Source organism: Chelmon rostratus, chromosome 16 (assembly GCF_017976325.1).
Source record: "Chelmon rostratus isolate fCheRos1 chromosome 16, fCheRos1.pri, whole genome shotgun sequence".
Lineage (NCBI taxonomy): Eukaryota > Metazoa > Chordata > Actinopteri > Chaetodontiformes > Chaetodontidae > Chelmon > Chelmon rostratus.
In genome coordinates, this window is record NC_055673.1 from 11,106,755 (window position 1) to 11,122,130 (window position 15,376).

Genomic DNA, 15,376 nt, shown 5'->3' on the forward strand with positions numbered 1-15,376 from the left:
CTCTGCCCACTTGAGATTGATGGAGGGTGACACAGCAGGCACGCTCCTTCGAGCACGAACACACACGCACACATATAAACAACGCGCTCAAACACATACGTACGCATTGTATCCAAACAATCGCATGCACACACACACACACACACACACAGGACTTCTCTATCTCTGTATGCTGATTGATTATAGCTCCACCTAGACTTCATTCAGCCCAACGCTCCTGCCGCGTGTGTGTGTGTGCGCGCTTATTTGTCTGCGTGCACGCATGTGTGTGCCCCCCCCCACGCTACCCTTCTCTCTCTGCATGCACGTGTGTGTTTGCAGGTGTGTGTGTGTGTGTGTGGCAGTTCCCTCCTGTCTTAATTAGAGGAGGCTATTAAGACAGATTGCCTGATTAAGTAGCGTTCCCCCACCGTCTCATGAATAGCCACGCACACACACACACAAGCAGACACACAAACACACAGCATGTGGACACACAAAAGTTACCCTGGGCTCGTATGGCTCTCTAACCCACATGATATAAAACCCACTGATGAAAGGGTTCTGCGTGTGTGTGGAAAAACCATTCATTACACAGTGGGTAGAAACTCTTCACATGCACAGTCTCTCAAGACAGATAATCACATTGTCCAGCGTCACCTGACTTTTCTGTGCAAGGCGCCACTTAAACTAGAACATCCACAGTGGGAACGCCTTGGTATGTCGTCACGTGACCCTCTCGCATGTCATACCCCCATCTCTCTCCCCATATTTCCTGTCAGTCTCTTCACTGTGCAGTGAAGGCTTAAAGCAGACAAGAACGTCCACAGTGGACAATGCAACAGCTCACGTAAGAGCTGGACTGCACGGAACCTTTCGACCTCGATGACTGCGATTGCACTTTGCACCAAAGAGCAGCAGAGATAAATCTTATGATGAAAGGTGCTTTTCATTTGAAATACATTTTTATGCAGCAGTTCAGAGTCGAAGCAACAGCATGTTGTGAAAAATGAAAGTTTGTGGGAGCTGCTTACATAACAGAAAACATCTAGGAACTTGTCTGAGCTGGTACACTCTGTTCTACAGTAGAGTAAACAGATTGTTTACAACTTTCATACATTCTCTGGCTGAGCACGGCTGTGATTAACAAGCAATTTGAAGTTAAGAGCGCGAGAGGTGCTATCACAATCTGCAGATCGCACCGTGTGTCGTCGTAGTATACAACAACACGAATGCCAAGACAGAAGACTGAACCTCTGTCACTGAGCTGAGATATAACATAGCATCAAAACCTAATTTTAAACTTGTTGTATGGCTAATTTTGCCATTGTTTTTGAAAAGTAAAGTAAAAAATGCTGGACACACAGTCCTCTGCTGATTTTTCGATTATTTTTTTGTATTCTAAAAACATGTACAATCACAGCAAATTAGCGAACTGCTATAATTTCCAGAAGGAAGCTGTGAAAAGTGTGAACCCCTTATTTGATTGTCGTATGTCTCCTGTCATGTATTCAGCCTGGCAGAAAATGACCTTTTTGTTCAATGTTGTTTATAAATTACCCGCACTAAACTCTGCTTTCTAGTAATTCTGCTTCTGTGTTTCGTGATTACATTCTGCTTAAATGCTAAAATGAATAATTAACAAGTTAACAAACGAACCAGTGTACCTCTGTCAGACTCTGTGTGTCTTCCTCACCCCCTCCCTGCTTCCCTCCACGTCTCCCTGTACCACCATCGATCTCTGCCTCTTTCCGCCCTCCTTCCACCCCATGCTTCTTTATTTCCTCCCCCCTCCGTCTCTCTCATTCCAACACTGCCGGTGGACTCGCAGGTTTGTATTTCCGTGGAGGAGGAGAGGCACAGAGGATGGATGGGAGGATGGTAGACAGAGAGATGGAGAGAGAAAGAGATGCTCCTTTGGTCTTGTGTATTTAATCAATTATGTTCTCTTGCTCCCTCTGGCAACTCTCCACTTGATATTCTCTGTCTCCTGCACACACACACACACACACACACACACACACACACACACACACATAAATGTTTACACCCTCACTCTCCATGTCAGTATTTCATTTTTTTCCAGTGTACCTAGTTGTAGTTTAACATGGATGTTTCGTACGTTTTGAATATATTTACTTGGAATTTCCGGCAACAGTAGTTGTAATGTGACCCCCTTGGACATTTCGGACAACGTCGTTGGTTGCTGATTGCTGACAGACCCCTATGAGGTTTTGAGCATTATTCAGCATTTTCTCCCAAAAGCAGCTCGTGCACTGGGCTCTACTGTGCTTTGTACAACGGTGTTGTGTGAGAGGAAATATCACCAGAGCAAGTAATTTCCTTTGACCCTCCAGAGAGGGGCACTTGCTTTCAAGATGGGAACAAGAGACCATCTCGCACAGTGTTTTTTAAACTAAATCTGATTCTTAAATGTGTTGCAAAAAATCTGTTAGTAAAATGAAGTCCACAGCAGTTAAGTGCACCCAGGTAACAACTGAGAGCCCTTCTTTCAACTCAGATTTCTTGAGGAATACCCACATCTGTTATTTCATGCAAACAAGCAGTCCTACAAGCTTTGTTGATGGTCCATGACATCTTCACAAAACTTACTGTATTTCCACTTTCAGATGTTTTAAAGTGTTACTCACCCAGTGTATTTTACACCGATGTCACTGTCAAGTCACAGAGTGGCACACCCTCTCAGACCAAGGTAATAAAAAAGTTTAATTTGGAGCCCATCTGAAGATGATCTATAATACCTCCGGGCAGCTCTGAAGTGCTTTTATAGCAGATATCGTGGGAGAACACTTACCAGTCACAGACAGAAGCTATCAGCATAGATGAATGATTTAATAATGCATTACAAATTGTCCACACGGGGAAAATCAACTAGCTTCTCAGCAGTTTAGAGGCTGATGTTTTTTAGGAAGTATTAGGCGTTCCGCTGGAAGCGTCATTTTACGCTTTAATTATACATGCGAGTAGTTGCCGAGCACGCATGGTCTTTTTTTCCAGATCGTCGTCTTTCATGTACATCCATGCCTGGGACCCACGCAGAAGCTGTGCTACATCTCAGCCATTTTTTGCTAAGACAAAGAGCATGAGGAGGATGTGTTCCCAGCTGCTGTGGGGATCCAGATTGGTGACCTTTTTAGTCGCCGGCTTGTTTCTGTAACCTTCCAGCTACTGCTACAGGAGAGGTTTTTCTAATTATACCTTCATCCTGCGGCTCAGAGTTGTTAAGTGCTTCCTGAGCATGCAGTTTAATATTTTAACATGGCACACACAGGCTCTCTGTATAGATTTATGATTTAATTCCTATTTTAATATTGGAACAGATTGAGTATGCACACACTCTACCCTTAATGATGCACTCTGGGTAATGATGTCATAGCAGGAAGAGAATTAAGAGCTGTAAAAATGAATAATATGTGTGTGAGAGAGAGACTGCACATATGAAGAGACAGAGAAGAGAGAGGGAGATGATGAAGGGGGGCAGGATAGAGAAGTAAACAGAGAAAGAAAATGTGGCAGGGGATTGTAGAGAGGAAAGAGAAGAATGGAAAAAAAAAGTTCACCTACAAACAGAACTTCTGAATCTTGCACCAGATTATACTTGTGTTTGACACATGTAGTAAGGACAGAAAGATTATACATTTATAGAGAGACAGAAGGAGCAGATCTTTCTGAAGTGGCACCCGTTAGCTCAGGACATGATGTCCATTCTCTGAGGGACTGGTACATTGTGCTCCACATGTTAGACACAAGCTGTCTGACCATGTTACAGTACGTGGTCTAAGACGAGGCTAGTGCTAGTTCTTTCTTTGGAAAAGGTTAATCTATTTTGGGTACTCGAGGTTCCCTTGAGAGTTGGTACTCATCTTGCTTCCATACCTGTTGTTGTAATTGTTATTAAGTATGCATCATAATCTTTTACAGTCTGTGCACAGCGGAGGCAGACAAGTATCTCATAATCTAAAACAGTACAGTAACAAAACGTCTCCTAATTTAAAATTCTATAACATTTATTTCTCTTTTTCAGCGCTGCATACTTTGCTGTAAATGTGAATCTAAACTTTCCAGTCGGGTATGATAGAATCTGGTGTCTGGCCAGACTAATGTTCCTTTTTTAGTCAAAAAGTCCAGCCGGTTCCATGACTTTACTTCATCTCTTCATCCAAGCAACAATACATGAAGATATTCTGGATTTGTTTGTCTTTATTTCTAGTTTTCCTATATTTCACAGGTAATTTGAGGTAATCATCTTTGTCCAGATCCGTGCTGATAAATGGATGACTGACATGTGTTGACATTTGAAATTTCTAATTGTGTCATTCTCTGGACTCAGATGTCAGTAATCATTGTCCAGCATTTCAAATATCTAAACCTCTTCCATCTCTTCAGTTCACTGGCCAGTCTCTCTCCCAGCTGAAAGACTAATCCAGCATTGATTTGCCAAAGTGTATTTTCATTTGCAAGCAATTTCAAGAGCCTGTCTGAATGTGATCCACAGGGGGGTGACCGGTGTCCCTGGTTTGAGTCCGACCCCAAAACTTTGTTGCTTCTTTCCCCCTCCTTGTTTCCACTCATCCCTCTATAAGTGCCTGTAATAAAAGCAAAATGCCTTGAAAATACTTAATGTAAAGTTTATGGATTCTTCTGCAGCTAACAAAATTAATTGAAATTACCGAGCAATTTTAATGACCCAAGTTCCAAAAAATCGGACCTGCAACATTTCTTTCTCATTCATTGTTCACCTACATTTACAGTTGTGTTCTTGTTTTGCTGTGTTGGCACTGTATTTACGATGTAAATCAGGCGGTTCGAGCCTGTGAAACCACTCTGTGTGTGTGTGTGTGTGTGTGTGTGTGTGTGTGTGTGTGTGACTAATAGCAGACATCAGAGAATCCTACTGATCTAGGGCACAAGGTGACCCTCTCTCTGTCTCGCTCACACACACACACACACAAACACACAAACCAATGCACACACACACACACAAACCAACAACCACAAAGACACACTTTCTAAAACACCTCCTCAGCATTCTTGTGCTCCACTTTAAACCACTGTTAGTAGAGGGCATGGGTGTATACTGTATGCTGTAACTCCACTATCCATGTGTGTGTGAGCATGCATTTTGCGTGCATGTGCGTATGTTGATATTAATGGACTGCAAAGGTTAACAGCAGGAGCTTATAGAAGGAGACAAGTGAACAGGAGAGGGCAGTCCACTTCATATTCCACACTGTTAACGCGTGTGCGTACCTATGTCTCAAATGTAGCAGCCAAGGTGATATTACACTATGAAAATGTAATGGGAGGGGAACAGCACCTGTTGGCCGGCGCTACAAGATGAAAGCACCATACATCAAAGCACTGATGTATAGAGGGGGATTATTGCCAGCAGAGATTGCATTTCAGCTGCAGATATTTGAAGTCATACAGGAACACGGGTGTTTTATTCTCTAAGTGTCAACTGGAAAGCAGTCACCTCCTCTTCGGCTGCCAACTGTGACCTAACCCTCTTCACTTTGCCAACCACAAGAGCCTTGTTCATCTTTTCAGCCAATTAAGGGATCTTATCCTCCCCTCTTGATGAAGGGGGTGCAGATTGGGTCCTATCTACTGGTGCTGTGCATCATCAAAATCTTAATTCATAAGCATGCTTCAATGAAAAAAGCTAATATTGTTAAAGGTGGTACATTGTAGTCTTACAGTCCAGCACTTGATTGAAACCCTGTCATATTAGCATATACTAGTCTGTTAGGGATAATTTTGGTAAATAGAGGGGACAAAGTATTTGCAATAATAATAACCACTATAATGTGGTCCAATACAACAGCAGCTTCTATCAGACACGAGCCAAAAGAGAGTTAAGTTGATTAGAGTTGTTGGGTCAAATCCCCTAAGCAGCTGGCAAGATCTGGCAAGCTTGGCGACAACAATGAATAAGAAATGGCGTTTCCCATTTCATTAAGACTGGTTGAGACACCCTCGAGCATGCAGCATAATCCCCCGTTACTCCAGTGCAGCTGCAGAGACACGCCGGTTGTACTGGGCGGTGACGTCCTGACACCGTAGGTAATTCAGTCTGTGTCAGTAGAGACACGATTGACTTTGTTCTCGCGTCATTGTAGACAGCACCTAAACACACACGCACTGAGGGTACACAAGCAAGATGGAGAAAATGAAAGGAATCTTAAGTTAAAGTAAGCCAAACCTCAGGCTGATGTTATAGTGTCAGTGACATCTTTACAGGCTGACTCTTGTTTTACAGACTTCAGCTTTGTTCTGTAACACAGTGGCTACACGGTTTTGTCTGTTTTCTCTGCTCCCCCTGAGACAAGCAATTTTTTGCATGTACTCATACATGCATGTGTGCGTGTTGTGCACTTCTGTCTTTAAACAAGCCGATTAAATTTGAAGACCTTCAGAGCGAGGACATTTCTTCAGCACTCGGTCATTCTGCCAGATCCTCAAGGACATAGTGTAGGATGAGTTGGGAAAAAAGGGCAAGGGTTAAGGTTCTGTAAGTGTATGTTTCTGTGTGTGTGTGTGTGTGTGTGTGCGCATTTTTCTGTTTCTTACAAAAGTTCCCTCTGTCTTTGTTACAGGTTGTCAGGCAGTAACGTCCCCTCTCCCATCGTTAGCAACAAGAACTGGCTCCGACTGCATTTTGTGACTGATGGCAATCACCGTTACCGTGGTTTCAGTGCACATTATCAAGGTAAGACGGGTAAGATGTGGTAACATCCACCGAGACAGGCATCTTAATGTACACACACACACACACACACTAACACACACACACACACACACACACACACACACACTTAAAGAGAGTTCATTTGTGATAAACAGGACTCTCTATATCCAGTATCTACAGATGTCTTTGTGTTTGCTAACGACAGATTTTTCGAAGTTCTGTTTTAACTTTTTTGCATTCCTCTTTTCTTTTTGTTTCTCTGTTTCGTGTTTTCTCCTTTTCAACTGACAGTTTTTCATCTTGTCTCTGTCTCCCTTTAATTACGCCTGTTGACTCCAATCCTACCGTCTCTTCTCCACAACAGTTTTATCTCACTGTCTCCTGCATCTCTCTTCCTCTCTCTTTTACTCTTTTTCTTTTTCTCTGGGGTAGCTGCTCATAGACTTATAATAAGATCTCTTTGGTGGAAAACATTAGCAAATTCATTTGGCTACGTCGGTGTCTCCCAGCGGTGATAATAAGAGCTGAATGTGTGGAACAGCTACGCAGCCAGCCTGGAACAGATAGGGTTTATATTTATGCTCAGATCACCTCTTGTTCTTGTGTAATTTTAAGCACTGTTGGCCTGTTTTTATGAATTACTTGCGCATGGAGCACCAAGTCCATTAAACATCACAAGGTCCACAGGACATCGAGCTGTGTTTGGTATTTCAGTGACCAGAGGCGTGTGGCACACCTATTGTTGTAAAGCTAAACTACTGTAGTCTAAACCAAAATCATGGAAACAGTGCAGCGTGCCTTCCTCCATGTCTCAGTAACCTGGTCCGAGTAAGCGGCAGCACAGGTGTAAATCACAGTCATGCTTGGCACCAAAATTTTACTGTGCCACTTGATGATTACTCACACGCTTCCCCCTGTGCCCCCTCTCTGTCTTCAGCACATTCAAGTTCACAGCAGGTCGCCGAAATGTTGAGAGTCGGGCTAGAAAAATAACACATGCACCTTTCGAAAATGCCTCCTTGCAGGAGCAGACACCTGGTCCTAAAAACTGGGCCCTGTTTGTCTAGTTTGTCAGCACTTGTATTTGTATATGTCTTTTTCCCCCACTGTCTCTTTATCGCTACAACAGTGTGTTTTTCACACACACATCGTTAACACTGTGGTTCCTTTCGACAGTTATTATGGTCATTTGCGATTTTTATCGGCAGCAGTCACTGTTGTCACTGAGAAAGCTTTCTGAACATCTTTCAATTGATCTTCATCTTTCCTCAGTCAGACAAGGCACGGTTTCCCCACAGGAAAAGTTACCATCTGAGAATCTGGCTATGGAGGTACAAAGTTGTGTCAGTGACATCAGCAAGTGTGAAGTTTTATGCCAACCATATTAAAGAAATATTGTTTTATAGCTGGTATTATGTAACTTTTCCAACCCTTTAACTAAAACTGTTATGAATTCTATCTTTATATCTGTGTATGCATACAGCTACTGAATGCATTTTACCATTTAGAGTCCAATTAGTTTGTTTTCCAGTTTGATTCCAGCTCTTTTCCTCTTTAAAAGACACTTAGTGCTCAGGGAAATGACTGACATTAAATATTCAGACCTGAAGAGAGGTTTCTTTATCAACCCGTGCATTTTCACTGTGTTGGCTGTACTGGATGTGCCACTTGCGGGACTCTGGTCAATTAAGCCAATTAAGAATTGGAACTGCAATTAATTCAGTGGCCATTTTATATTAACGCTGCGTAATTTACTAATCAGTGGGTAGGAGCAGTTTATTAGGTCGAATATGACCCCAGATGACACCATACAGTGAATGTTGCTTGTGTTTCGTTTTTAAAGAACGATCGCTATGGACGGATGTCTGTGGTTCTCTTTTGAGTCTCCACTGTGAACTAAAGGCAAACTGCCAAAAAAAAAAACACGTTGAACACCCACTTACAGGTTTGATTGAGATGGAAGTAAAGTATTGTTCATGTACACATGCAGCTTATTATGCATTTTAGAAATTAGCTTTTAGTTCAAGTCATTATTAAACCTCATCCTTCTTCCCCCCTTCTCTTCAACACATCTTTACTCTCTCTCATCCTTCTCCTTGACCCTCCTTTAATTTATTCCTCCCTCTTCCTCCTCTCATCTTTCTTTCCTATCCAGTCCTCTCCTCTTGTCCGTAACCACCCTCTCTTCACTTCTCTCCTTCTGGCTCTCTCAGACATTCTCCTTGATTGATTGATAGGCAACCTGACCACTCCCTTTGGGATTTGCTTTTAATTGGTATGATTGATCTTAATTGATCTTAATTAGTTTAAAAGGTTAATCAACATGTTAATGAGGGGTGTCAGTGTGATAGGTTAGTTGATTAATTAGTGGAGTTCTTAACAAGCTAGTGATTGATTGGCTGCTTCCTGTCAGCTGTCAGTCATCTGCATTACCTTGTTGGTCCTTCCACATTAGCAGACAGCCAGGCTTGGTGGCTGGAGAGGTTACTGCTAATAAGAAACCAGATCTTCACACATTGCTCTTAAAAATCTTGCGGATTAATACCGTAGAACATCTTGAAAAACTTCACCAGATGAATATTTTCTCACAAATACTAATGTTGACTTTTGGCAGCATCTGCAGATGCAGATGATCGATGGATCACCTGCTGATTTCATGTACTCTGTTTGTTTGCAGTATACTTTTACTGTGCTCTGCTCTACTGCATTTATTATCATCTAATCACTTAAGATTTGATTTCTCTTAATTAGAAGACTTCGCATGTTCATCACCTCCACTTTCTTATAAACAGTTCCACATAATGATATCCAGTTCTTCTTTCTTTTTTTAAACTCTGCCATATGCTGTTCTGGTCTACTAAAGTCTACTTGTCTCCAGGAGAATAAATTATAATGGCACAGCCTTCTGGCAGGGTTAGTTTAGTTAAGTGTAAAAACACTGTGTGAAAACAATTCCAAATTTGTCTCTGAGAGACTAAATGAACAAATATTCTTTGGCAGGATTAGTTTAGTTTATAAGACGCTGCTTTGAGACCTCAGAGGGAGATGTTTGGCTCTCGGTGCTGCCAGCTAGCAGGACAGTTTGTGTGTGTGTGTATGTGTGTGTGTGTGTGTGTGTTATAGGTCAGCCACTCAGCTCATAAAAACCTCCTCCTTCTGCTGAGGCCCAAATTATGAAGTTCTGAATTGCTAATAATCTCCCAATGATTTCTATCCAAGTTTGCAAAGAAGCAGGGGCAGAGAGGCCGCAATAAACAAAGAACATCACAAAGGAGCAACAGAGGAAAAGAGAGAGGGGAGGTGGTAAAACAGTGAGGAGATCCAGAGAAGAGCTTAAAAGAGAAAGACAGACGGAAACCACCGGAGAAAAACAGAGAAGGAGCCAAGACGAGAGCGACGGATAGCCAGAGAGAGGTGGGGGGTTTCAGGGGGCAAGTCATTTGGCAGTGAGTTTGGCTAAATATTGAAATATTAATGATAAGAGTTTGAAAGTCCCGCTGTCATAAATGGCTGTTGTCGACTACTTGAGAGGAAGAGACGGTGAATGTGTGTGTGGATGGATGGGTGGCTGTGTTCCTCCACGCAGGAAAAGCCTGTTGGCGTTCTAGAGTATTTAGTAACGCAAAGCCTGCAGCTCCTCTGCATGGCCAAACAAAATTTACAGAGTTAATTGTCCATGTGAATGCTTAATTGTTATTTCAAAATGATTCACAATGGCATGGTTTTAAAACATGCCATAGGCTATATGTTGACAAGCCTGATTTAAGGAATTAACCATTTCAAAACAAATATCTCTCCTGAGGGCATAGTGATCTTGTTAGGGAGAAATCACTCCAATTTACGTTATTTATTTACATTTTATTCTTGACATCTCAGGCAGCCCTTTTGACATTTATAGAAATGATCAAATATCTGTAAATTCTAGCATGTTTAAATAAGTATTCATTGAAAAGGAAATTGGAGTCAATCAGAGAAAATTACAGGGCTTGTTTTTATTTATTTAAAAATAGTCCTGTAATATTCATATATTTCTGTAATTTTGGCCAGTTTTGTTATTATGTCATGCATCATCTCTCTGCCCCTCACTGTCTAATTTATAGCTCAACGCAAGCACAACCATTAAATGTCCATTAGCATGTTTAATTGAAGCTCAGTTATTATTCAGCTACATCTACATCTCTGAGCAAAATAAATGCTTTTCTCCTCAGGAGCAAAATGCATTTAAAGATTCAGTTCACTCTAATGCAGAGAGATTATAAGTGAGTTCTGAGTGTGTTTTGAAAGACGCTATAGGGTCTTACTGCAGGCCAAGATGAAATCAGAACTGATGTAGTGTCTCTCCCTGGGAACTGCTGTAAGTTCATTTAATCATTCTCGTACTCACAGCATGTCGTCTGGGGACGGTACCCGAGCTGTGTAAGTGTGGTGTCCCACCCTGGGTCCCTGGCTAAATAAAACATTCAGGTCTGCACTGTGGACTGTAGACCAAAATGCCACATGGGGGTTTGCAAGAAATCGGCCCATTTGTTGTTGATGTAGATTGAATTTTTTTCATACAAATTGCAAAGAAAGACTGAAAGTCACATAATTTCGGTAAGACCACCAGAACGACAAAATAAAGTGTGAATATGTTTTTTTTTTTTTTTTTGTAATATTACAGCTATATGTAAAACATACGATGTGAAAACTCAGATGCTGTCAGTTCAGTGTCCTCAGTCAGTCCTCAGAAAATATTTTCCCTATAAAGTCAGTGGATGTATTTTAACCATATTTCAATCAGGAAAGACACCACACATAAACAAAATGTAGATGGTCTCTCTCTCTCTAGAGTTGATCCTGTGAGTTAGATTCATTTAAGTGAGGTAAAACCCTACAAATTGCAGCCACTCTGACACCCCCTTGGAACGCATGGAGGGAGTTTTGGCACTTGGGTGATAGGGTGGCGAAGTGACATAGACAGCGATGACAGTAGAGAGGCGTAACGGGGAAAATAGTTTAAATATCCTTCGGCCAGGATGATCATTTGTTGACAGGGAGCCTGCAAACAATTCCCAGTAAAGTCATTGGATAATAACTGTGGTGGATCCCTAATGTGATGAACAAATTAGAAGGATAATTCTGTTCCTGCTTGAATTTTTTGCAAAAAGCTTCATTGCTGCAATCACCATTTGAGACCTGAAGGCGTTTACACTGCCACAGCAAATCAGATTGAATTCTTTATTGTACAAGTTTAGTCTTTTTTTATGCATGTAACTTCTATAGATTGGAGTTTGATGACAGACTCGTGGTAGCTGGAGAGACAGCAGCGTGTTTAGGAAATAAAGACTGCAGGTTTGAATCTGTGGACAAGCTGGGGCAGCTATGCCGTGTTAAAAGACTGAGTGATGCTCAAAGTGCCCTTCAGCAAAGCACTGAAACCCAGCTGTTGCGTTGCCATGTGTAGTGGTAGAACAAGCCAGCTTCCAGATGTGACCGGGTGTGTTACAGTATGGTCTCACCCCCCCTCTCAGCAAATACACCCCTAGGCTGCAGCTGGAAGTGGATATGTGTTCGCAATCATCTTGCCTGTTAAATTAAAAAAAGAACATGAGCCGCTCTCCCCCAAAGCCAGAAACCAGTGATTCATGTTGCCAAATAAACTTCAGTTGTCAACCGCTACAGGAATAATGTATGAGAACATGATTTTACAGTGAATTTACCCTTTAAATAGGTCAACTTTTATCTTTTCCAGGGTCATAATTTTTTCAAGAAAACCATTCTCGCCATGTAATTATTTATAACAAGAACTAGGGGAAACGCCGTGGATACCTAGACAGCCAGTGAGTCACACATGCTTTCAGTCAGCCTGTGAGTCACAGTCACCATGGACCAGTCATCCAGCCACCAGCAAGCCATTCAGGTAACTGCTCCTCCAGCTAGAAATATGCTGAACGCCTGTCAAGCTCTGGATGTCTCCACATGCCGCAGCGGTGTGCACGGGCCTGCATCAAAGCCATCCTCCCTATTAACTGAGTTTGGAAGGTCGGATCATTTTTGTCACTTCTCCAAGACCAAAAATACACAAGCACAGTTTGAGGACTGTATTACAGGTTGTTTGTCTGCTCTAATATAAACTGCAAACTTTAGAATGCTCCTTTAATTGGCTTGCTGCCTGCAGTACTACAGCTTTACTTCAAAGGTGAAGGAGCACATCATTAACTAACTGCATTTGTGGTTGCAACGCTGTTTCGAAGTCTTACACATGGACCATAAAGTGGTGAGGGTGCCTGCGACATGCAGTTGGCGCTGACATAAAAACATGGAGTCTTTGTTTGGGCTAAATTTGAGGGTTTTAACTGAATTTGAAGAAATTATTAGATAAGTGGAGGAAACAAGCTGATCATTCCAGACCTGGTGAAAAAACAGTCCAATTATACATGAAATGGCTTTATGAATTATAATCAATTATGAGGTGACTTCAAAAGGCAGCTTATAAACAAGTGACCAATTATATAAGTTTTTTTTAAGAACAGTGCAACAATGCAACAGAGAGTCATTTGGCAATTCTATTTCTTCCATCCTTGTACTGTAGATACATATGAGTGAAAGCCTCCAGCCAATCAATCTCATTTAACTGTGTGTTGTCACTGTCAGAAATGGACTCACTGAGGGAAATGTACACATAGCCATCGTTTGTCATTCAGCATGTGTTTTCATCACAGGATAATTTAATTTTACTCATTTCCAATCCTAATATAAATAGCATTACCAAATTGAAGTGCACACCATCACACACAAGAAGCCTTCTTCATTCCAACAGTGTAATTGTCATTCACAAAGTCATTCAGTCAGTCCACTGGTAAATCTGAATTTTACTACTGTAGCACTTACTGTAAGTAGCTTGGTTAACAGTGTCAGGCAAAAGCCTTGAGTGTCTAGTCAGTCAGGCAGTCTGTCAGTCAGCCATTTGCTCTGGCAGTCAGCCAGTTAGCAGGTCAGTCAGCCAGCCATCTAGTCAATTGAATGGTTGCCAGTGGTTCCATTTACTGTACGTATTTTAGTCTGAACACTGAGAAATAATGTCTGGCTCTTATTAATTAACATTAACATTACAGAAAGTGGGGATGAAGGGAGAAGAAAAGGGTAGGGTGGGGAGATCCTGGCAATGCTGCAAAGACAGGGTGTCATGGTTTACCTGAAAACACAACGATAAAAAGCACAAAATGAACTTTTAACTCCCGAAAATCCCCATGCCTAAATCTGTTAAATAGACTTAAAAGAAAAAAGTGTGATCAGTATTCAAAGCAAACGGGGAGGAGGGCGAGAGTTAAAGATGGCTGAGAGGATGTGATTCAGAGAGAAATGCACAGGGTCGTCTGAGGATCCTTTTTTACTGCATCGTTGCTACAATAGTCCCTCTCAAACTTCAGAGCTTGTTTTCGTAATGCATGATTTGAATGATGTTTCAAAATGAATAACCGTGCCATGCATGTGGAGAGCTGGCATTGGATAAATGACCTCATCTTTTACATGTGTAAATGGTGTGTCATTGTAGAGGTTGTAGAGGTCCATCGGTTTCACTATACATGCAAAAGCCACAACAATGAATAAAGCTAAGAAGGCCTCTTAGATATGAACTGTGTAAGTTGATATCCGTCCTGTTTTTCACTAAAAAATAATCATTCTCTCCATTTGATCCCAGCACACCCTACAATTTTTTTTTTATACTTTGCTGATGTTGATTGGCGTGACATGTCTGCAGCTGTCGTGATTCAGCACTTGCTGAAAGCAGAGCAAGCGCTCTAGAGATCTCTCCCAGCATTGCGCAGCATATTTTGGATTCTCACACCTTAAAATTGAACATCAATCCAGGAGTATCACACCGTGCTAGCAGGAGCATCTTCAAGGTTTTGCAATGGCAGATTCCAATCAGCCAAATAAATGGCAGGCTTCCACACAACCTTCCATTATAATTTCACTATATTTGTTATACACCTGCCAGCAGTGAAATCTTGTGTATGTATCTCAGCTTTCAAGTGACAGCGCCCTCCAAATCTTGTAAGCATCAAATGCTAATCACCTGTTGGCTCAAACAACAGCTGCTAAAAGCTGGACGGCTCATCCTTCAGTGAGAACAGCAACCGTGGTCAGCTTGAATGCGTGGATATGGCCAATGTGGTTCCAACACTCATATTTTGCTGATCTTGCTGACAGATTTTGCTTTAGTTGCATGTGACTGATTAGTCGGTTACAACGAAGCACTCAGCTCTGGCAGCCATAAATGTGGCCGCCAGAGCTGATTGCAGCGATTCAATTCAATGTACTCAGAAATCTTCCACCAGAAGTGTTGCAGCACGTTCCAGAAGGGTCCTAGAAGTGGCTCTCTTCGCTGTTCAATTGAGAATACGTGCCTAGCCTATTTTTGACAGACGCCGCTTCGAGCTGCATGATGCAGACGAGCCAGGCAGGAAGTCAAACACAGGAACGGTGTAGAGAATACAGCGGAGGACAGAACAAAACCGCATCGCAGCCGGAACAGGCCGCAGGCGTGCACCCAGAAATCTCCGGATAAGCAGCCGGCCTAGTGGTCCACAGACAGAGACAGCTGTTGGTGACGCCTTCAGTCCAAACCACAAGCAACAAAAAGAGGGGATGCCGCGGGACTGCCTGTAAAAGGCTCATATTTCTGTTTTTGTGCTCCTTTTT

At 42.1% G+C, this 15,376-nt stretch overlaps 1 protein-coding gene across 1 annotated transcript in view; it reads left to right on the forward strand.

The window, feature by feature from the left end:
• The window catches only part of csmd3b (CUB and Sushi multiple domains 3b), a 325,003-nt gene that overhangs the window by 185,129 nt on the left and 124,498 nt on the right, over window positions 1-15,376 (forward strand). Inside the window, exon 6 of the mRNA XM_041956121.1 lies at window positions 6,600-6,712. Coding sequence (XP_041812055.1) covers window positions 6,600-6,712 — 113 coding nt within the window. The remainder of the gene's footprint in view (window positions 1-6,599; window positions 6,713-15,376) is intronic.